Source organism: Dunckerocampus dactyliophorus, chromosome 13 (genome assembly GCF_027744805.1).
Source record: "Dunckerocampus dactyliophorus isolate RoL2022-P2 chromosome 13, RoL_Ddac_1.1, whole genome shotgun sequence".
In the NCBI taxonomy this organism is placed as follows: domain Eukaryota; kingdom Metazoa; phylum Chordata; class Actinopteri; order Syngnathiformes; family Syngnathidae; genus Dunckerocampus; species Dunckerocampus dactyliophorus.
The window spans coordinates 23,209,986-23,234,055 of NC_072831.1; the positions used below are offsets into that span (position 1 = coordinate 23,209,986).

Sequence of the window (24,070 nt, forward strand, 5' to 3'; positions counted from 1 at the left end):
TACAGGAGATGAATAAGTCTTTTGCAACTGATGTGAAACGGATGAGGGGTAGGATTAAATAAGCTCTGCTTCTTCCCACTCCTTTTTGGACATGCGGAACTGTGAATTTGCACGACGTGATGTGCTCCGGTGTAACTTGTGTGCATGTTCAAGATGAATTAAACCATTACCATTGCCATAACTTACTTCAACTCAAATTATTTAGCTCATTCCATGCAGTACAATTCATCAGAGTAGCATGTATAGTAGTGTATTTATAGTAGTATGATCAGACATTTACTTGGTTGTAGTGAGCCATTAGGGTTCATGCAGTTATGCAAGATGTGCAAACATATTGTGTGGAATATGCTCCGTAAAAGCATAAATTAAAACACATTATTATATTATTATATAGGCTCCAGCAGACCCGCGACCCCAGTGAGGATTAAGCTGCATAGAGGATGGATGGATATACTATTGTATTAAAACATTTTCCATGATCCTTTGTGTACAGAAGTAGGGCGTTACTGAATAATGAGATCATTATGTTTCATTGAATTACTTCCTAATTAAAAGAAACAAAGAACTTGAGAGACAACGTCCTTTTTGTGGGGTTTTTTTGTGTTTATTACTGCCTGTCAGCTTCATCGCTACGTGCCAGCACAACTGGCTCTGAAGTGGGAAGTCTCCACACGAGTTTATTTCCCTGTGGTTGTTATATCGATATTGTGTCACACTCCTATCTGTTTGCATCACTGGGGCACAAAAGGTCACTCTGCCACCCTTGTTTGACGAAGTTAAATACCATCAAGTCTTGCAACAGGAGAAATGCCGGCTGCAGCGTTGGGGCGCACCGCACTGTTGCCAAATTTCCAGCAAGAAAAGTAGCTATTGGCTGTCGTAGAAGTCGCTAGATGACATCATCATCTAATTTGCATATCATTTGCATCTGGCGTAAAATAGCTGTAGGAAAAAAGCATAATCTCATAGACAAAAAACTCCATAAAAACACCTTAATTACGTTTAGAACTACAAATAAACTTGGTTCTTGGTTTGTTAATCTCAAATTGTCCATCACTTCATTAAAATAAAATAACTAATATTTTATCTCAGCCAATGCCTCTCAGAGTTCTCTCATCACACGTTGGCTATTGAGAACTTTTTGAAATTAGCACAATTGAACAGCAAAGAACAGATTATGCTGTGTTTATTCTATGGCTTACGTTAACGTGACAGATGTGGTTCGTGAGTAGCACACTCTTCTGGTGAATATACAGTATGTAATAGCAAATCATTTGCACTTTCGATGTGTAGAGCTCTACATCATGGCTTGTGGCTGCCTTTGGGCGGGGCGGACCTGTCAACAGCACCCGCTGCTGCTCAGTGAGAGCAGAAAATGCAGAACGATACGATCTTTCACCGTATTAGAAAATTCCCCAAGTTTTCTTCAGTAAAAGTCGCTTTTGAGAAAACATGTCGTCAAGGCGGGTTGGGATGTCGCTAGATAGGGAGACAAAATCGCAAAGTGCGCTCATCTCTTATCTGCTGTTGGATTAACAATGCAAACATGTGTCAAAATGCCGAATATCGGCACCAGCAATCACTAATTGTGACTTTCTTTTTTTTTTTTAATGACCAGAATTTCCCTTACTTTTGCTCATGTTCTGGAAGAAGTCTCTACTTTTCAAATGCAAATGTTGACAGGTAGCATGACCTTGCATCTTTTCATTTTTCGGTATGCGGCCCTCGGTGGAAAAAAGTTCAGACACCCCTGATCTCTATGTAACCTGCCTGTTCCAGCCAGCCTCGAGCCAGAATCCATAGAATCAGAGTTGAGGGTGCTAGCCATCCAGCTGTTATAGCTCGATGTCCAGCGTGACTCTTTAAGGCGTCAGTATCGTCGCACAGCGGCACCAGCCGGCATCCATCACATATAAAATGAAAAAGGAAGTTCTTTCTACATAAGGTATCGGTGGAAATGTCCACATGGTTAAAGAAAACAACATCACACACGACATCTCAGGTTAGGAGTTTAATACCTGTGTTTTTCTTCGTCATAAATAAGCAAATTTTCAGCGTTGGCATCTTGGCTCACGGTGAACCTCAAAGCCTCACGACACCAACAGAAGAGACAAGCTGCACTTATAAATACTATATATAAAAAAAGAAGAAATAAAGTCATTTTTATGAGTACAAGCACAGTAGCCAATGATTGGGATTTTTTTTCTTTTACATTTGCAAATGTTTTTTTTTATACGAAACGTCATCGAATCACACAAATGCAGTGCAGTTAGCATCACAGCGATACAAAAGTCACAAGGAGACATACGCCGAACGTGCTGAAAAAGACCATTTCAACATGAGCAAGGACCTGATTGTCATAGTGTTTGCGTTACTGATTGCCAAGATGCAGAAGGAGGTGATGGAGTGTCTCTGAACTGTAACTGACCTGCGTGGATGGTGCTCATCTCTCCGAGCGGGAGGAACATCAAGCCATAGCAAAGGTCTTTCCATGAACAGCGTGACGGAGTGACAGCACGACACCACACACACACTGGAACCAGAACCAGTTGTAAGAGGCCTGGATTGAGAAGGCAGTGGTCCTCGTGTGGCGGCGGCGGCGTTCCTCACAATTTCGTGAGCATGAAAATGCGCTCAGTGCATTAGAGGACGGTGCTCCTTACGAGTAGATGGACCAGTAGATGATGTTGAAGAGGATGTAAGCCCCGGGAAAGACGACCCGCGAGTACTTGTCTATGGCGTGGGTGTCGATCCAGATGTTCACGTAGCCCCTGGTAGGCTTCACCTGGCCCGTGAGCTGAGGATCGTTCAGCGCCACCTGAGCCAGAATCCGCTCCTGCCGCCCGCCGTTCTCTGGCATGCCGTAATTCCCCGTGGTGTTGACATCCATGGTGCCGTATCCGGTGATCATTGGGTCGATCATCATGTCGTCCGGGTTGCCAATGCCACACGTGCAGGGCAGCTGGGCAGGCAAAATGATGAGTTCATTAATGCTCAAACAGGGCCCATAAATAACTCGGTTTGAGGAGGGATGTTTGTGATGGAAATGTTCCTCAGGGGCCGCGTGGGAGATTGGCTCCATATGCCACAGCATTTGCCAGATGAAAAATAGTAATATAAGCAAGATTCGCCAGTCATCAGCCATAACCCCCGAGAGAAGCTTAAACTGATGCAATTTAAGAACATATTCATTGCAAATTAAGATAATATATTACACATTCTTGTTTGTGCAACATTAAAATTCTCTTTACATTTGATATTGCCACTGAATGATATATTTTTAAATGTATGTAAATACAGCCATTTTTATACTATATATTATACATATTTATATATATTGTATAGTATTTATAGAAATATATTATGCTACGTTGGAATTTTATGTAATGATTTCAGAATGATTTTATGTTTTATTGAATTATTTTATGAAGTGAATTTACCCTTCTTTTCTGTAAAGCACTTTGAATTATCCTGTGTACGAATTGTGCTCTATAAATAAACTTGCCTTGCCTACTAACCATCAATGCATGACAAGAAGATCAACCATTTTTCCAATAGGAAGTAATGGGAATGGAATTAATCCGTTCCAGGGTCAAACTGTGTCCATCTCAGATGGATCTCATGTTTTAACAACCTGCCATGCAAGTGTAAAAAAAAGTGAATGACTAATGCAGGGGTGTCCAAAGCAGCCCGGGGGCCATTTGTGGCCTGCGGTTTGTTTCTATTGGCCAGCAGAACATTGTAGAAATAAAATTAAACCAAAATAAAACAGCAAATATTGGGAAAAAGAGCAAAAAGGCACAATGAGAAGAGAAAAAGCAGCAATGTTGATACTAATAACCCATAATAATAAGCTTTGTCTTTATATTTTTTGTCTTCATTTCACATTTTTAAGCCTTTTTCCTTTGACTTTTAAGAATACGACCTTCTTTGGAAAAAGTTTGAACATTCCGGGGCTAATAATGTTTAAGGTACTGCTGTATTTGCAACAATTTTAGCTGCAAAAATCAGACCATACGTTTGGAATCTGCCATATCACAATAATACCAAATAGGATTTAAATCTTTTTTTTTTTTAGGTAAACCTCTTTGCATCTGCCCTTTTGCATTTGGCAGATGAAAAATATTAATATCCATGAGCTCAAGTCTTAGCAATAATTGGCCATAGCCCTAAGAGAAGCTTAAAGTGATGCAATTTAGAAAATATGTATTGCAAATATGGACGTATTATATGGTATTTATAGTCATTGCTGAAAGAGCTGTCTTCACATCTCACGTGTTTCTATTTGAGTGAGAATTTTTAAAAATAATTATTATCAATAATTGTAAAAAATGTATAACATCATTTTTATTCAATTATATATTCGTAATCATTATTTTTATGTAGCATTTTTTCCGTCGCATCACAAAAGGCTTCAGTTCAACTCCACAAGTGTGTTTTTTGTTGTTGTTGTGACACTTCCACAAAAGGGTACCACTGAGGATGTTGAAAAATGCGATGATAACCACAGAACAACGAATTGTATACGTATTATGCATTGGTCCGCATATGTCTGCACTGGCTGCTATGTACAATATGGCAAAGTCGACAATACTAACAAAAGAACAGAATGTGATGTGTAATGTGTGTGTTTTACCCAGCACTTAACTTCTTTTTACACTTGTGTGACAGTTCAGAATATTAAAATGCAACATATGATGGTGACAACTTGACCCTGGAATGGACTATTTCAATTTGCATTGCTTCCGATGGGAGAAATACACTGAAATACATCCAACCATTTTTCCTGGCTGTGTTTTTTTTGCACAAAGTAGAATAACAAAACACTCTGCAGGCAAAAAGTGTGCTTGTTTATGTGCTCTACATAAACGTCAGGCGGATTAAACTCGTTTACATTCACAATAACAAAAACAAAACATTTGCGAGCGGGAAGATGAGCACCTTTTCGGAGCATTGTTGCTTCTGATTAAAATATCAAATGCATTTTAATATAACAATAATTAGTCTCCTTAAGCGCTATCAGGGAGATAGATCATCACTGCAGGAGATGCTGATGAAGTGAGGCTCTGCCGGATGCTCTAAGCCAGGGGTCACCAACGTGGTGCCCGGGGGCACCAGGTAGCCCCCCACGACCACATGAGGTGCGCGCAAGCCTGCTTTTCATTCAGGTTTTCAGTTAATAATGAAAGAACAGTAGAAAGAAATGCATTCTGAAATACAAAATGTGAGTTGTGGACACCAGCATTTTGTTAATGTTCTGGTAAAACAAGCATATTCGCTTTGTTTGGGTTTAAAATAAGCTCTGAAAATAAATGTTACAAAAATGAGTAGCTCTTGGCCATTTTCATTTTGTAAAAGTAGCTCTCACAAGGAAAAACGTTGGTGACCCCTGCTATAGGCTCCTCCGTTAACAGTGAACATGGACAAAAAGATGAAAAAGCGCTTACCCTCTCCCTGAGTTTCCTCTCTTTCCTCTCCTGCACGGTGGAGAGGTAGTTGACGGCAGCGTACTCGATCACCGACAAGAAGACGAAAACAAAGCTGACCCACAGGTAGATGTCCACCGCCTTGATGTAGGACACTCGCGGCATGGAGGCGTTGACCCCGGTGATGATGGTGGACATGGTGAGGACAGTGGTGATGCCTGCGGTGAGAAACACCACACACACACACACACACACACACACACACACAAACACTTAAAACACTTCAACAGTGGACACTATGTGAGGCAGTTTGCATGGCTGTGCGTCACAGCAAGGTCAGACATGAAATAAATACACAAGACAGGACATTGTGCCTGCCGGCGTCTTCTGCGGCGTGCCTTCGGGTACCGACTGTCACATTAGGAGTTAAATGAAGTGCTTTTTATGTGTTGTTGTGTTGAAGGAACATGCATAAAAAGCAGGCAGTGTGTTTTTGCTCACTGTGTCTGAGTACAAAGTGTTCAAGACTGCATAAAGCACCATCAATAATAGAACCAATCAATACCAATGTGTGACAGTAAATAATAACCAACAAACTTTACAACTTAGCCAATCCTTACAGAGGATTTTGCATAATATGATGCGTACTATTTGGGTTTGTACACCTTTTTCCGTAAAATCACACTCTTTCAAGACAAGTTTTTAAGATTCTTTTTATTATATCGCAACTGTCGTAAGACTCATAACCTGCATTGCATGCAAGCAAAACATTCAATGTTAATAGCAAGAATGAGCATAATAATGTAATACAGTAATCGGTCGTCACGAATTTGGTAATTGTATCTTGACTCAATTGAGGCAATATAGAGGGCATTACTTGGCTGCAACGAGCAGAGGGCTCTTGATTTAACTAGTTTGCACAACATCAAAATGAAAGCAAGTGTGCTCGCATTAATTGATTTAATTATTAACTTCGAGGTTGTGCACCGAACAAATTAAAAATGATTAAAACACATTAGCACTCAAAAGATTAGATGAGAAAACAGACATAATAGCATCATCAGACCTTACCTTTATGCATTCACACACGGAATTGGCGCATTCACACAAGCGTCGAACAAAGTGGAAAGCGTTGCCGCTCGCAGAAACACATGAACATGGAAAAACTGCGGGATTTCTACCTGTAAATCAATTTTTCAAATAAAATAATTACCCTTATTTCCAAAATTGATATGCATTTACATAAAATTTGATGTACTTAGTTTCATAATTTACATGTTTTTTTACTGTCTCTTTTATAATTGCTCCTGAAAGTTTTCCACCCACAGCAGTTGGGTGCCCCTGGTCTAAAGAAGAAGAGCATTCCTCCAGATTCCTGGCGCCTCAATGCAGCAGCATAATCTAGGCTTTATTAGTGTCAAAAATAGACATTTTTGTCATTCAGTTTCTCGCCTTTATTTGCTACATAGCGGGGCTCTAGCATTGTGACGTCATGTGATTGCCAATCACACTTTGCTATCCCTGTTGGTGCAATGGTATGCACTTCTGCCTTTCAATGCAGACTTCAATGCAAAAAAAAAAGTGAGCCAAAACCATTCATGCGACCCCTGACAGAGAAAAGCTGAAAGTAAAAAAAAAAAAAAAAAACATCTGCAGGTTTTTTTCTTTGGCATTTAAGCTGGGTGACAGCATCTCTCGGAAATCTCATTAAAGTTCCTATGACAATTTGAGTTTGGTTATTAAATATAAATCAGCAGCTAAATGTCACTGGCGTTGTAAATGTTATTGCCATTTATTTTGTCTTATTTGTGCATATTTCAGCTGTATTTTCTTTGAATGTCTTCTAAGGCCTAGGTTCCCAAAGTGGGGTACCAATTGTCATGGGCGTACATGAATAAAAATGAAAAAGAATTAGTGCCTAATACTCACAATTACGAGTGGGCCTGAACGCCTCACAGCACCGAGCGCACAGTCCGAGCAGAAAGAAGGAAGGAGACAGAGTGAAGTTCTTCGGTAATTGATCTGTGTGAGTTATATGAATAAGTAACTAAGTTTGATGATTATGTTGTGCATTAGGAGTGTTTAATCATGACGATTTAATTTATATTGGCGTTCCAATCCCGACCAGTCCAGGGTGTACCCCGCCGAAGTCAGCTGTGATAGGCTCCAGCATACCCGCGACCCTAGTGAGGATAAGCGGCATGGAAGATGGATGGACGGATGGTGTTCCAATCCCGGCACTTGAAAACCTGTCAATGTATGTGCGTGTCCCCCAAAATCTCCCAAAAATGAGGCTTTATCGTTGGTTGTATATATTTTTCTACTTTGGATAGCGCTTTATCATGTTTGTTAAACTTCCATTCATCCATTTTCAATCCTCATTATGGTCACGGGGGTATGCTGGAGCCTATCCCAGCTGACTTCGGGCGAGAGGCGGGGTACACCTTGGACTGGCACATATAAACAAACAATCATTCACGCTCACATTCATATCTGTGGACAATTTAGAGTCACCAATTAACCTATTAACGTTTTTGGAACATGGGAGGAAACCGGAGTACCCAGAGAAAACCCATGCACGGACGAGAACATGCAAACTCCACACAGAGATGCCCAAGCGGAGATTCAAACCCAGGTCTTCCCGATCTCCTGACTGTGTGGCCAACATGCTAACCTCTCAGCCAGCGTGCGGCCTGTTTCTTAAACTTTCCCTTTCAATTTGGTATCAAATGAATATGCAGACTTAAACCATAGCGAATGTAAGTGGACAAAAGTGAAGCTCAAGTTCAACCCATTCGAACGGAAGGATCCCAACATCCGGCTGAAGTAAAAGCTATGTAGGACAAATACTTATCTATTTATCAGTGCTCATGTAAAACCTTAATCAAAATTTGACCATGCATCCACTTTTGAACCAGAATTACTTACTTACTATCAATTTAATTAACCAACTAATCATGTTCAATATTTCAAGGTTTATGGTTTTTAAGCGTGCAGGAGTAGGTCAAATGTCTCAAGGGGGACGCGACTGTGAAAAGTTTGGGAACCATTGCTCTATGGGCATTAGAGCTACCACAGAATACAGAAGTGTGGAGAAGATTGGACCGGGGTCCTACCTAGGGGGACTCTGGCGGGGACAGCCCTACGGTCAATCCAGAAGGACACCCAGGACAACATGACCATGAGCGTAGCAGGGAAGTACGTCTGCAGCAAGAAGAAGAAGATGTGACGCCGCAAGGTGAAGTGGATGTACAAGCGGTTGTACCAGCCTAGGAAGGAGAGAGAGACCTTGGTTAGACAAACAGGCAGACACACACTGCATACAGTTTCCACTGTGTTCCACTAGCTGATGTGACGTGAAACCACTTGAAAAAAAGGTTCCCTCTATTTCTGGAGAGGAAAGATAGCGCACAAAATCCTTTTAACACTTCAGAGGCTCTTCTGAGCAAGATGTGCTCTTGGAAAACTGCTACAGGGCCTTCAAAGCACTGCACAAGTTGTTCATTTGGCATCACTATGGGGATTAAATATTAGCACAGTCCTCCGGGTGGGCTATATATGAGGAACGTAGTTTTCATTTAGCTTGATCCCCCCATGTGGAAGAGACTCGGAAAGCAAAATTGAGTCAAATTGAAATTATAATGTGATTGTGAATGCTCATATTTGAATTTAACACACTGGAGAAGATTACCTGTGCTGCTGTAGAAAGCCAGCTTGGTGGTGGTGTGAAATTTCTGGATGAGGAACTGGGACAGCGATATTCTGTCATCCGTATTCAGGGATTCGTTTCCTTTCTTCCAGTAAAGCATCAGGTCATCATCGGTGTATGCATCTGTGGGGGTGGGATCGCATGGTGGATGATTGAAGTATTTTTTTGATTAAAAGCAAGAATAGCAGCATTGAATTTACTCCACTGCCAGGAATAGCAGGTGTTTATTAAAGGTCATTTTATTTATTTATTTCTGGATGACATAGTTTATATATATATTTACAAATATATTTCTACAAATAACCCGACTAAATAACTACTAAATAATGATATACTGTATACAGTACTACAATATAATTCGATTAGATTATTTAAATTACTATATATTTTGCCTTGTTGGAGGATATTGTAATTGTATTATTATTACAGTATGTCGTGCGCACTTACCAATATCAATTCATCATTGCATTTTTTTAAATGGCTTAGAAGGAATGAAGCTAGATTTACTGTGACACATGGTGCTATTGTGGTCAAAAAGCCATCACAACATCACTGCTCAGCTGTAGGGGGTAACAGGGTTTTTAAGTATTAAGGCATTTAGAAGAAAACAGACCTTTATTTGTATTTGTAATATTTGTATGTGTTTTTTCCTTATTTTTTTCTTAATCAGCATTTTCACAAACAAATAGGTATACTAGAACATAAATTTAACGCGCGCACGCACACACAGTACAGTATACATAATAATATATACTGTATACATAATAATATATACTGTAGTCTATATACTATATAATATATTTATATATCATTTTAATTTAGTATTCCAATTTATTTGTAAAAATTATGATTAAGAAAAAAAATCTATAAGAAATACATACAAAATTACAATTACAAATACAGGTCTTAATGCTTAAAAAACCCCAGTACTTTCTGCAGTTGAGTAGTGATGTTGTTATGGCTTTCTGACTAGAATAGCACCGTGTGTCACAGTAAATAGATACATTCATTCCAAGCCATTTCAACACATGTATTGTAAATAATTTATTTCACAATACTGGTAAGTTAGCACAAGCTACTGTAATATTAATATAGATATGTAATATAATATGTATGTTAATAAATAGAATATGAGAATACAATATAAGAATATCATAAAATATATGCAATTATACAAGATATGATTTGACATGTACATTAATGTGCTTAAAATAAATAAATCTAAACTTCAGAACATTTAGTTACAGTATCTATATCACAAATTTAAACAGTGAGAATCATGAGAGAAACCGCGAGCTTATTAACAGAGAGAATGAGATGACTGGGAGCCTCTTGTCTGCTTGTAGTCAAGCCCAACCATGCTGCGTATGTAATGTACTCACAGCTCTCGATCTCTAATGAGCATGTTTGGGTGTCCAGAGGGAAGCGGCTGAGGTCCATGTTGCACATGGCAGTGACCGTGACCCTAATTAATGAAAAAACAGAGACAAAAACCAAACCATATCAGATAGAGAGTGTGTGCGGAACTGTCTAAAATCAAGGTCACTACGGTTGTGTTATGAATCATTTCATATTCTCCTGTGATTAACACAATAATATCCCAGTTTAGTTACAATGTCGTTCGCCCAGGTGGTTTTGCCGTGAACTCTTCCGCCTTGATGGGGTGGCGACAGTAAACACTGACATGTACACACAAAGAGTGACATTACAACAACTCAGTGGTACTGCTGCACTGATTGACATGTGAGACTGGCCAGTGATTGCTGAGCAGTGATACAAAACAAGCCAGTGACTGTGCAGAAAGTCTTATTTTGTATGGCTGAACTGCATGGCATCATACTGAGAAGATATTGTGTCCTTCTCTTGAGCAAGTTATCCTTGGTGTGATGCATTTGCAAACTACGATACAACCACAACAATATGCATATTGTTGGTATTCTAAGTTCACGATGTCATGTCTGCTGCTGTGTTTACCTGAGGCTGTACAGCACGTTGCCGTCAGGATAAACCCTCAACATGACGTTGTCCGTAGTGGTGTCATGTATAAAAGAGCGCTTGGAGTGAACAAAGAACATGTCTGGAACCCAAATCTTCTTTACCAGGCGACTGTCAAATGTCATGCTCTGGTTGTTGGTGCTGGGGAATGCCAGGCGCTCATCCTTCCAGTAGTGGCGTAGATAGAGTGTCATGGTAAAATCCTACAGGAGGACAACATCTCATTACTTTGAAATGCTCCATATTGGCTTTCTTAACTTACATACAGTTTCATTACGGATACTGATATTGGCAGCAGCTCTTCCCTCAAACTAATGTTGTGTAATGAATGAACACATTATGCTTCTTTTACTGTGATGCCACTGGATGCATTTTACAAATCAGACAAATACTGCAATATGCAATGCAAGTTATACAAAACATTTAGTCTCAACAAAATAAAAAAAATCCTGACCAATAGTCAATTAAAATAACATGTCATATCAACAGCAACGATACACTGTGGAAAGCTGCACATTTCACATGGCACAAACATCCTTACGAGAGCAAAGTAAAGAGCAAAGCATGAAACTCTGGACTGATACAATCAGTGAATTTATAACTGGGTGTACTTGAGCAGTAGTTTTCTTAATAGCACTAGTCACTTCTCATCATTTTGCTGCATAGCACTGCGTGTGGCTCTGAGGGAAGTACTGAATAAGAACGCCTTACTCATGTGCACTATGTAATGTACTTTTATTTATTAACTACTGTGCATATTAATGTTTGTTTTATGTCTTTATGTTTTTCCTGTATTCTGCTTATTTTGATGACCAGACCTTTGTTTTCAACTGTGGTTGTGGTTAAAGGGCTGAGTTCATATGGTATAGTGTGGTATGGTATAGTACTCCCCCCTCACATAACCAGTGCTTTACAGTCATTGCAACTTGCGTATTTACAATCCAAAGGCAAAACTTGGAAATAATTCCAGACCACGGCCATAGTTAGCTAGGAAGCATGCAGTGTTGATTTTATGAAGCCGGATGATACCGATATGATCTGATATCTCATTTTTATGCATATATTAGCTGATATATTGTCGACATCCCTAACTAGCTCTAATACATAAAATGTTTATTAATGTGCTTGTAGTTCCCACTCACCATGTCCACCTCAGAGATGGTGTCCAAACTTTCCACCTGAACATCTACTCCGACAGGTATGGGAGGACCTGCAATATAGCACAATAGTAAGTAGTAGTGAATGGAACATACTTTACAATGTGACTGAGTCAGTCTGGCCCTAGATTGTACAATACATGTGACCTATTTCTGCTTGTTTGACTCAGCAACATCATCCTCTGATAAGTGCATGGACACAATTAGGTCGCAATAATGGATCAAAATTGATGCGGCGGCAGAGATGAAATCCAGCGTGCTCTTCCACTTTCGTAGGACATGCAGATAAAATGTGGCGAAATGTGATTTTCCTGTGACGAGTTATAGTTGCACTCAACAGCATCAAAGAAAGCTCTCCAAATCTTTTACACTTTTTTAGGCCCACTTGAGCTCAAAGACAAGAGCTGTGCTAAAAATTCAGCAATCCGTCAATCAATCAAAACATAAGAAACGTAAGAATTTTCTTACAATGGGTCGCTTTAGAGCAGGGGTCTCAAACTCGTGGCCCGTGGGCCATTTGTGGCCCGCCAAGTCACATTTCGTGGCCAGGACTTGTTTTCAAAGATTACTGTAATACGGCCTAGACAAGCCAACGTTACTCGTAGGATGCACACATAAGCCTACACTAAACTAAGAGTAAGTGAGTCGCTTAAAAATGTGGTAAAAAAATTCCACCCATTTTCTGTACCGCTTGTCTTCATTAGGGTCACGAGTAAGCTGGAGCCTATCCCAGCTGAATGCAGCAAAATATAAACTGTGAAATTATGATTTATTTATTTGATTCACCCTATTACTGTGTCAATATATTATTGTTATTGTGAGCCATGTATCGCGTGTCGTATTGTGAGGTACCCCGAGATTCCCAGCCCTACTCCTAATACTTGATGCGGCCCAGCCTCACTCAGACTCTACCTCCAGCTGCCCCCAGGTAAATTGTGTTTGAGACCCCTGCTTTAGAGTGTGCATATGACTAATGACTCTGTAATCAAGTAAATACACACTTTTATAAAGCTAAACATATTTCAGTCCACTATTCATCACATCCTTCTTAGGTAGAGTGAGTGCTAGACGAGATGCCAATGTAAAGTACTCAGCCCGCGGTTTGCCTTACAACGTCATTAAGGATGACACAAGCTCCTCTTACAGAACGCTTTGTGTCTCGGGTCAGTGACAACTGCACACATTTTACACAGCTGCGAGAAAAGCAAAACTGTCATTCATTTCCCCGCTGACCTCCGAAGGCGGGCCTCATGGTGAAGTCGTGGTCATCTATTCTGAGGAGCTGCTCTGACTTGGTCATCAGGGACTTGGTCATGTCAGGGCTTCTCTTGTAGATTGGGCTGCAGATTGAAACACAATTTATCCCATTTGCAGTTCAGATTATGCCCTAATAAGGGTCTATACAAACTAAAATGTCTTTAACTCACCTTCCTGTTTTGTGACCTGAACCTCCATCCATTCTTGTTTCTCTTCGGGACCTAATGATCGATATAAACAGGCATGTAAAAGTGCAACCTGCAAATAACACCTTATAAGTCAAACAATTCGGCGTGCAACCAAGTTTGTCTGATACTGTATATATAATTCCAAACTCAAGCAAAACGTCTTTGGACTTTTTGTGCTGCTATTGCAGTAGGGTGGCAATGATTGTGTGCTGATAACCATAGAACCGTAAATAAAATTTATTGTGGAATGAGAGAGCCTCTGGCCGCTTAGCGCAATATGATAATAATAAAACATGATATAAATATCTAATAAAATATAAATTAGGATAATAATAATAGAATTACAGGAGGTCCTCGGTTTACGACGTATTATGTTATGACATTTCCTGTTACAGTGTTACGATGCACACACATAAATCACCTAAAAAACATAGCTTCGACCTAAGCGATGTGGTTTGTAAATGCGATATGCGGAAGAAGATGGATGGATGGATGAAATAACTACACAACAGATAAAATACACAAAGTATACTGTCACTCATAGTAGCACAGAAGGCATGTGCCTTACAGTAATAACAGGGGATCTTCCCAGTGTGTGCACATAGCATGCAAAATGTTACATTATGGTGCTTTAGGGCCCACAAATCTATAATCCATATGTATTTTAAAGACTGCACAGCTTTACAATAACATCTCATTTTCTACTGTTACGACTGTCACATCCTCAATTAGATGTATGGGCTGTGATTAGAGTACATCACACACATTTCAATCAAAGCGTCAATCACACACAGGTCAAAAGGGCAAGGCTTTTGAATTGAGGCATCTCTTCTGTGGTGTCACTTTTCCAGAGGCGTGCCTTTCTGAACATTCATCACTTAGCTGGCTTTCGTCAGACCACCAGCGGCACGAGGGAGAGAAAAGATGAATTCCAAGCCCCCTCTAAAATGGATTAATGGAGTAGAGCATGTTGTGAAAGACAGAGACAAATCCCTCTGACAAGCACAGACGTGCATAAAGAAAACAGCACAGAGGCATAAGCAAAGAAAGAAAAAGAGAAGGGAGGGGGTGGGAAAGGAAATAAGAGCAAATGATGGCTGCTGGCTGTACTGATGGCCGATGGGTGCTACTCGTCTGCATCCATCCAGCAGCTGGTTCCTAATCCTCTTGGCAGAAATGATGCTCCAATCCCCTCTCGGACTGTCATCAGAACACAGCTGACTGTCTGTCTGCACTCTGCTTTACCTCGCGGCACTTGCTGCTGTTTGCAGCATCCATGAGGGAGCGTCGTTTAACTCACTTATATAGGAAGACTTTAACATGCAGAATGGAGAAGCATGGATTTGCTTTCTACTTAAAGCCCTCCCTAAAAGCTCGTGGGGGGTGGTTTCTGGCGCTGCCCTACCAAGATTTCCCTTCTTAAGGCACAGAGTAGGGGGAAGAAAATCAAAGTAACAGTAACAAAAAACACCCACAACCTCAGCAGCAGCATGTTTTTGTAATTTCACACTCTGAAAGGAGGCGTTAAGCGACAGGGAGATGTTTTCCTCTTTGGGGAAAATGGTGTGGATCATCAGGATGTACAGGACAGTGTAACCACTAAAGCCGAACACCTCTGAAGTTGTAGAATTCCAAAATCCACTCGGATTTTCTGAAAAAACATCCCTCTAAAGTTGTTGCCGGACATGACGCCGCAGCATTGTGAGACTTCAGCAAGAACTTCCGCACATCTTGTGAGAATTCAGCTCAGTGAGCATGTAAAGCAATTATTGTTTTGTGTTTCATGTCACACCCACTCTTATTCAAATGATTGCGCCTGCCTTGTCAGCACCACACAGTGATGGAGGTAAAAAGTACAATGATTATCATTTATTTTGTTGAAATTCATTTTAATTTCAGAATATGCCGAATGCATATGAAGAACAAGCTGTGAGCTTCAAATGGACTCTGGACACCTTTTGGACAGCTTTTTTTGCGCTTCCGGTGATGGCAAAGAGGGAAAATGTGACGACAATCATCGAACGTGAAATTGAACTTCCTGCTACAAAGCTGTAGTGTAATGATGACATGTCACTGTCATGGCTGCTCAATAGAATATGGCTGATACGGATAGGCACTTGACAAAAATATGGAAAATGAATTAACTTATTAATTCATTCAATGTTTTTTAGGCAACACTAATTACACAGTGTTATTTCTATATGCATTTTAGAAAGTTGTTGTTTTCAGACATAGAATCATCTTTATTTTTCTTGCACATGAAATAGTAATGCCCCCTGGATGAGATATGCTGTAGCGTCATTCTGCGTGCATGTAGGCCTTGGGCGATGTCATGTCACTTCTTTAGACAGCAAACTCATTGAGACCGAATCATCAGCGCCTCTGCTGGTCGCAGCTTAGTAGTGCACTCCATTTTGACAAGCAATCGTCAGAATTCTCAACAATCAATGAGTTGATCAACTGATTACTATGCCCATTCCTAATGACGACAATAGGTCACATGTATGCATGGACCGGTTACAAGGTATATCACGGTATGAAAAAGTCATGGTTTCAAAACCACTAAATTTGTCCGTCACACTGTTCCTGCGGCACGAGAGAACGTGGAGGTCGAGCGCGGCCACTACATGGAAATACTTTGTCACATCCTGTGTTATTCCCGGCAGTCGGAAGTGGGATTTGATGTGTTGAAACCACAGGCGTGTGCTGTGTTGACAAAAGTCGGGCATAGATAACACCAGCGTTAGCTGCCTTGTTAGCACTGAGCACTGAGGTCACCAAATATGGAGACGTGATTTGGAACAAGACAGCAGTAGAGGATAAGTGGTATAAAGCGTTTACTCTCCACAGAACAACAAGCAACAACCACTTAACGTCTCAGTTGCTAACAACTATCACATGACGTGCAAAAACTGAGGTTTGTGGAAAAGTGTAACCTGCACATTCACCACTAGGAAATAATAACGTAACATTGCAAGTTTTTTAAACATTATTTATGTTGTGACATTCTTGAGCACCTTGACACCTTAGACAATATTTCTTGTGCTGTGACTTGAGTTGCAGGATTAGCCACAGTAGACTGCATTGAGGACTGCATTTTTTTTTTTATTTTGAAAGAATTCAGTTATTTTTTGTTATTTTTTTATTTTAAATACATATGCTCCACTTACGTGTTCCATTGTATGGTTTAAAAATGACTGTTTTTACTTGACTTTTTTTCTCTTTTCAATGAAGATATTTGAAAATAACGCATTTTAGAGCTGTAATTATAATGCCCAAGGTTATCATATCGTCAGAATCTCATACCAGCCCATGCCTAGTCACACATCATCATCAGAAGCGGTGACTATTAATGAGAAACAGGGACCGCTGCACGATCTTTCCAGCCACCACACAGCACAAAATAAAAGCACAAAACAGGAAATGACGTGATAATTAAGGAAAACAAAAACTAAAGTCCAACCTGTTATGTGGAATATGACATGAAGCGCTGGTTATGTGAAAGTGGGGATTAACACGCCTTTCTTCAGTACTTCCAGTCTAATAGCACACCTCAGGAAAAATCACACAGAGTTTTCTAGGACATGTACAGTGCTGCATATTGCTCTTATTTTGCACAGACAGTATGTATTTGTGAAATGCATCCAGCGGCATCACAGTAAAAGAAGCATAAAGTGTTCATTGCATGACATTAGTTTGAGGGAGCTGCTGCGTCAGTATCGTTAATGAAATGGTGGACAGTATCAGATATCAGTTAGAAAGCCAATACAATATTAAGCTTCTCGAGTGTTTGTGGAGTTTGCATGTTCTCCCCGTGCGTGCGTGGGTTTTCTCTGTGTACTCCGGTTTCCTACCACATTCCAATAATATGCATGTTAGGTTAATTGGAGACTCTAAATTGCTCATGTGAATGTTTGTTTGTCTACAGTATATATGCCCTGCGATTGGCTGGTCCAGGGTGTACCCTCCCTCAAGCCCAAAGTCAGCTGGGATAGGCTCCAGCATACCCCGCGACCCTAGTGAGGACAAGCGGTATAAAAAATGGATGGATGGTTAACTTATTTTTACACTTGTATGAACGTTAACTATGTTAAAACATTGCCTCTGAAGCTTCTATGAAAATCTGACCCTGGAATGGATTATTTTCATTATTTCCTATGGGAAAATTGATTAAAAACACAAACAAGTCCAAGGTCGACCAGCATCTCAAAACATATTGTGTCTGACCTTAGATGTTCTACTGTAGTGGAAAAAAAGGAAAAGTGTGATTTGTCAACAAGATGACACGGGAGTCTGCAGGGATTACGTCTTTCAATCACGTTTGCGCAGATAGATGATTGTGCTCCTTCGTCTACTTAACAAGCACCAATCAGCCCGGAGACGATTAGTGACAAAATGCTGCACGCTCCAAATGACCTGAGGCACTTTTATTGCGCCTGATGATGCTTATGAGGAGAGAACGGATCAGCCGTTTAATGTCTCTGATCTATGATCTATGATCTCCGAACAACAGCTGGACAAGTGATAGTGTATCTAAAGGCGGTGGGATTATGATATGATGGGCTTTGCTGTCGACCTTAAGCACCGATAGACTTTTGCGAACATCTTATCATCTTCTAAAGGAACTAATCAGAACCCCGTTGGTTGGCCGCGGGCTACGATTGAAGCTAGAGTGGGTATTTGTGTGAGACAATTATCATAACTATAAAAAGATGAAAACTGTAGGAGATACATTCATTTTTAGTTTTTTAGTTACTGTTAAATTAAATAATTTTGAATTTATAATAAATTGTTATAAATATTAGCCAAAGGGCTGAAGATAAAACAAAATTATTTTCTTAATCAAACTGATGGATCTAGAATTAACAACAAATCAATTAATTTGCTACTCTATATAATTAATCATGAAGCAGTCACTGAGATTAGCTTCCCAGGAGCTTTAATAAGAAGTAGAAGTTGTTATGGAATTATAAAGCAAACGCAGTAATCCTATTTATATTAATCAGGCAGCAATTAGCATACAGGGTCAGCAGGAAATGACCACCAGGGGAGAAAAGGCTGGCTCGCTGGCCTGCAGCGGTTGTGGGGCAAAAGAACTCGTGGTACATAAATAGATGTGGGGATTTAGGTCTCCCTTGCTCTTCAATCTGTTGTATGAAAAAAAAATCCCACACAGGAGGGGGGAGGTTAGGTAGCACACAGGTGACACAGGAAACACCGGCCCACATCCTGTAACGCTAACCTGAAGAGCTCCTCTTCAAGCAAATGGAAGCAACAAGGAGTGATGTTGTAGTGTGTACCTGCTTTGTTTGAAGGTCTCCAGTTTGTGACCCCGCGACCGAGCCGTCTTCCTGGCAGCGCCCGCCAGGCAAACGCACAGGTAGAACACAAGAACAGTATCCACCCGCATGACTCACATTCCCCGGAGGACACACCTCGACCAGTCAGTCAGAACGCGCTGCTCCCCTCCTGGGCTCCAACTACTTCCTCAGGCATTCCCATCAGCCAGCGTCTGAGCTCCTACGTTGGGAGGAAAAAAAAAAAAAAAAAACAAGCGAAGCTTCGCTGGGTTATTCTATACGGGCCAAGTGGAAAACATCCTACGTCCTCCGGTGCTTAATCTCCACAGTGGGAAAAGCAATTTTGACTAAACCCATAAATCCTTGAGCGTCAGATGGTGCAGATTTGATCCCTGCAGCGAGCGAGCGGCGGATGTGCCTGCCTCTCTGCTGCACTCACTGATGTGCTCTACTCTACTTTGCACCGCCCAGAAACACCAATTCCCACAATGATGCGGCGTGCTCGCGTGGAAGGTCAACGCTTTAGAGATGCACACTCACACAGGTTGGTGAGAGGGGATGAGGATGGAAGGTGGATGCGGAGGAGGGGGGAGATTGATGCTGATGTGAAAGGTTTTTTAACTCCTTGCCAGCCTCGCATGAGAAAATGTTGTGCCAAAATAAAACAACAATGCTGCGGGTGCATGATGTGTTTGTATCACATCACCAACTGCATGTGGTATATTATTCTCATTTAAAAAAGGGAAATGTTAAAAGTTTGTGGGAGTAATCGGGCCGAACCTGACAGAAGAACGTAAAATATGAGAAAAAAGTCAGGCGCGAAAAGAATTTTGTTGTCATATAACTTGAAAAAAGTCTCAGTGTTACAGTTACAACGTCATTTTAAAAGCTGAGAAATGCGAGAAAAAAAGTTATGTTAAAAAAAAAAGTCAGAATTTTGCATGAGACAAATGTTTGAATATGGAATATTACGAGAAAAGCGCCATACGTGTATAATGCCATATTTCGAAAAGCTGTAAATGTTACGGGATGTAATGTTATGCAAAAAAGTTGTAATGTTATGAGGATAAAGTTGTAACTTTACAATTTTAAACAACTGTAAAAAAAAAAGTTTAATATGATGAGGGAAAAAGACGTTTACAGAAATTAATAGTTTGTCATAGAAATGTACAAAAAAGTATATTTTATATCATGGCCAACTTAAAGAAAAAAAATGAAATATTCAAGAAAAAAGTAGTAGAATTACTCGAATAAAGTATTATTTTTCTCAACAAAACGTTGTAACATTACAAAAATAAAGTTGTAAAGTTACATGGATTGCATCGGAATGTTACAGGTCCTACTGTTACAAAAAGGAAGTTGTTATAGTACAAGAGGAAATGCTACTTGGTAATGTTACACAAATGAAGCCATTATATCACAAGAAACAAGTGGTGGTCTAAAAATAAAGTGTGCTGTTACAAACATATGTCATTACATCACAAGAAAAACGCCGTAATGTTACGAGGTAAAGTCGTAATATTACGTGTTTCCAGAATGAAGTCATGTTGTTACAAAAATTAAGTCAATATATCACGAGAAAAATGTTGTAATGTTATAACAGTAAAGTGGTAATCACAAGAAAAAGTTGTGGTGCTATGAAAATAAAGTGGTAATGCTAGAAAAAATAAGTTGCTATATCACGAGAAAAATGTCGTAATGCAATAAGAATAGCAATAGTACAAAATAGTACTTAACAGTACAAAAATGAAGTCGTTATATAACAAGAAAACAGTTTTAGTGTTTACGAGGGAATCGCATGTCAAGGAAATGCATGCTAATTACAGAAAAGAAAAATGTTACGAGAATAAATCTATGCTACAAGACAAAGTTGCAATATTCTAAGTAAAATGTTTTTTCATAATGTAATGCTTCAAGGTAAACTTCTAATATTATGAGAAAATTGTTACATTGTTATGAGAATGTATTACAAAGTAGAATTGTGGTATTACGAGAAAAAGTAAGCAGTGCGACAATTTTAACAAGTGAATGCAACACAATGTGCTTATGGTTATGTGTTGCGTAGCTAATTTATGTGTTATTTTCATTTAACAATGCCGAAAGACTACTAGGATCACACTGATCAGAAATAAGTCGCTATGTCACAAGATAAAGGTGTAATTTTAAGGGGTGTCTTAGAATAGCTGACTATTCAATCATTCGATTTGGAGGAGTCTGATTGGACTATCAATCTCCCAGTCGACACTGGTACTGTTGTTGGACACCTACGTGTTTATTTGTTTACCTGAGTGTTTCAGCCATTTTTTTAAAGATGAAAAAAGTCGCAAATAAGATCTGTTTATTTGCAGGGATCGCCGTTAGCGGCGCTCTAAAAAAGAAAAACAATATTCAACTATTAGTCAACTATAAACAAAATCTAACAAATCTGAATCAAAAATCCGTAGTCAAAGACAGCCCTAATAATATTAGCATAAAACACCTTTTTTGTTCCATTAGACCAGGGTTTATTAACCATAAAGTACCACCTACAGGCCTGCGAAAAACGTTCCGTTTTGGACTTGTGGGTGTAGCGGGACTACATACTGTATGTTATCAACTGAAGACACAAGATATACGACTGTTATCAACGAGATGCTGAGTTAAAATACAGCTTCAAACTGCGCAGCTTCAGTTTTTTAAAGAAAAACTGCACTTTTTGGGAATTTTTCATCCACAATCCTTATGTGAGACATGAACACACACATCTTTCTCTTTTCTGTGCCTTCTAAAGATATGAGAACTGATTAAAAAAAAAAACAGGCAGCTCAACAATACACATAATAGGACATACTGATTCCTCTGAGAAAGCCCGCTATTAAAACACCACCAAAAAAATGTTTTATCAACAGGCACATTAATGATACATGTATTACAGTATTTTACTGTACTTTGGTTGTTTTAAGCATTCCCGAAACTTCCTTCCTGAGCGTAATATGTAGCATTACCTTTCGGTAGTGGCCTGACGCCTTGTGAGCGTGGCGCTGACGTGCTATGAGCGAGTGTGTGGTAAGATAGTCGCTCGCCGGCTAGTAGCTAGCCAATGTGGTGTGGCAAGGTGTCACTCCACCAGTAAAGTAGTTCTTTGGCGTAACAATGTTAATAACAGTAATAAGTCACATTATGTAAATGGAGCGTTGTTGGCGGTTTTTGGTGTTTTTTCAGAAAGCTTTATATGCGGAATAGTTGCATCCCATTATGTGCATTCTTAGCTCTCTCTTTAGCTGTTTTTATACCTTTAGAACGCACAGAAAAGACAGAAAAGAGAAAGACGTTTGTTCAAGTATCACATAAGAGCACATTGTGGATAATGGGCAAAATTCCAACAAAAGTGCAGTTTTCCTTTCAGCTCCCATAAGCTGAAGAAGCCAGACGTGCAGCAAAAGTTATGGAGAAGTATGGAAAAATATTTACTGCAGAATCTGTTGCTTTTAAACTACAGTACTTAACAATCTGCATCACAAACAAAAGTTGCCATTTTAGTCAAGGACTCACGGTGACACTTCCTCCTCACTCTCACCCTTCGCAGCCGTCTCGCCTGCAGTTGCAAGTTGACTCCACTGCCCTGACTCTACCCGCTGATGGCCGATGCCACCGGTGGCATCTATCACTCATCAGCATCTCGTCTAATCATATTCAAACAAAATGGCGATTTCTTTAAAACATAACAACATGGCCCCCCAGCATGGTGCTTTTTACTTATATATAACATAATACATTTGGTGTCGATTGAACTAAACATACCGGACAGCTTGACCATTTTTATAATGACTGCAAAAAGGGCCAAAGGTTGAAAAAGGTTAAGAACCCCAGCAATGGACCACACAGGAGGATAAATCACTATCTTTTAGTCAAAGCATCCTTTGCCTCCGGATACACCAATTGAGTGACACCAAAGTGTCACAGTGCTGACGTCATCCCAGCATTTATTTATTTATCTTTTGTTTTTTGTTTTTTTTTAAACACACAGACGGTTGGATTATAAGATCACGAATTTGGGTTAGCTCCATGGACGTCAGGCTGAAAATTGGTGTAAGTAATATTAGGCTTTGTTTGTGCAGCTGTCTTTGCAGCAGCCGTAATGTGACATTGCCCTCGGCTTAATCACAATTACAATACACTAATTCCTACACATGTTTTGGTATTGTTTTGTAAACCTGTAATCTTTTATTTTGTCCTATGCATGAAGGTGCATTTTCTGGTTTATTGATTTACCCACACAAATTGAATATAAACGAAGGATGCTGGTCCGATATAGTACACAAATTGTGGTTAACCAATTTGGTGACGCTAACCGTACTTTAAAAGTTGGTTTTCCAACAGAACTAGCCAATTAAAATAGCTCTGTTTTTATTAACATTATTTTTTTTATATAAAACTTTAAAACTACAGAAATGATGTACTTAGTTATGAAACCATTGGGCAGGAGGAGTCCAAACTTTTTCCACAGGCGGCTGCATACAAATTCAATGTAGGTCGCTATATGCTAAGCTAATTAAAAAAAACACTGACATCTCAGCTTTGTGTTGTATGTCACAAAGCAATATCTAATAATAATATATTTTATTATTAATTAGTTAAATGTATGCTTAGAATATGCCAAAAGCCAATACAAAAACGAGGTGCGGGTAAAAAATGGCCCCCGGACCGCACTTTAGACACCACTTCCATAATCGTTCGTTGCTGACTGTGAAAATCTGTGTAGAGAACTCTTACCTCCTCTGTCTTTTGCTTCATCTGCTTGTTAGAAACTCTGTTATCTTGTGCTTCATACCTCCCGAAATGATAACAATAATAATAATAATAATGATAATAATAATAAAGGACATTAGAAATGTAGCAATTATAGGCCATGACGCTAAAGATATTAACAATTTTGTTTTTTAATGAACAATCTTGTTGCTATGAGGAAGCGCCATCAGTGTCACGTGGTCGCCCGATAACCAATCAAAGCTCGGAGAACATTGTACCACTTTTTCCTATTTATGGACTTACAAACGTA

At 39.6% G+C, this 24,070-nt stretch overlaps 1 protein-coding gene across 2 annotated transcripts; it reads right to left on the bottom strand.

Moving 5' to 3' along the window:
- Positions 1-1,998: 1,998 nt before the first annotated feature.
- LOC129192422 (gamma-aminobutyric acid receptor subunit rho-1-like) lies at positions 1,999-23,923 on the bottom strand. 2 transcript variants are annotated; one of them, XM_054796450.1, is made up of 11 exons: positions 23,785-23,923; positions 19,033-19,252; positions 13,715-13,765; positions 13,521-13,627; positions 12,273-12,340; positions 11,110-11,333; positions 10,518-10,600; positions 9,118-9,258; positions 8,543-8,695; positions 5,448-5,644; positions 1,999-2,962 (listed from the first exon to the last, which is right to left on the bottom strand). In XM_054796450.1, the coding sequence occupies exons 2-11, from the start codon at positions 19,140-19,142 to the stop codon at positions 2,660-2,662; spliced, it is 1,437 nt and encodes a 478-aa protein (XP_054652425.1). In that variant the 5' UTR covers positions 19,143-19,252; positions 23,785-23,923; the 3' UTR covers positions 1,999-2,659. The 2 variants fall into 2 exon arrangements, with proteins under 2 accessions (XP_054652425.1, XP_054652424.1); XM_054796449.1 differs by lacking the exon at positions 23,785-23,923 and having other exon boundaries at positions 19,033-19,518.
- Between the last annotated feature and the right edge of the window lie 147 nt (positions 23,924-24,070).

Coding starts and splice junctions, on each gene's coding strand:
- LOC129192422 (XM_054796450.1), bottom strand. CDS start 19,142: ATGCGGGTGGATACTGTTCTTGTGTTCTACCTGTGCGTTTGCCTGGCG. Junction 13,766..19,032: donor GAGACCTTCAAACAAAGCAG/GTACACACTACA, acceptor ATCGATCATTAG/GTCCCGAAGAGAAACAAGAA. Junction 10,601..11,109: donor AACGTGCTGTACAGCCTCAG/GTAAACACAGCA, acceptor TTCATTAATTAG/GGTCACGGTCACTGCCATGT.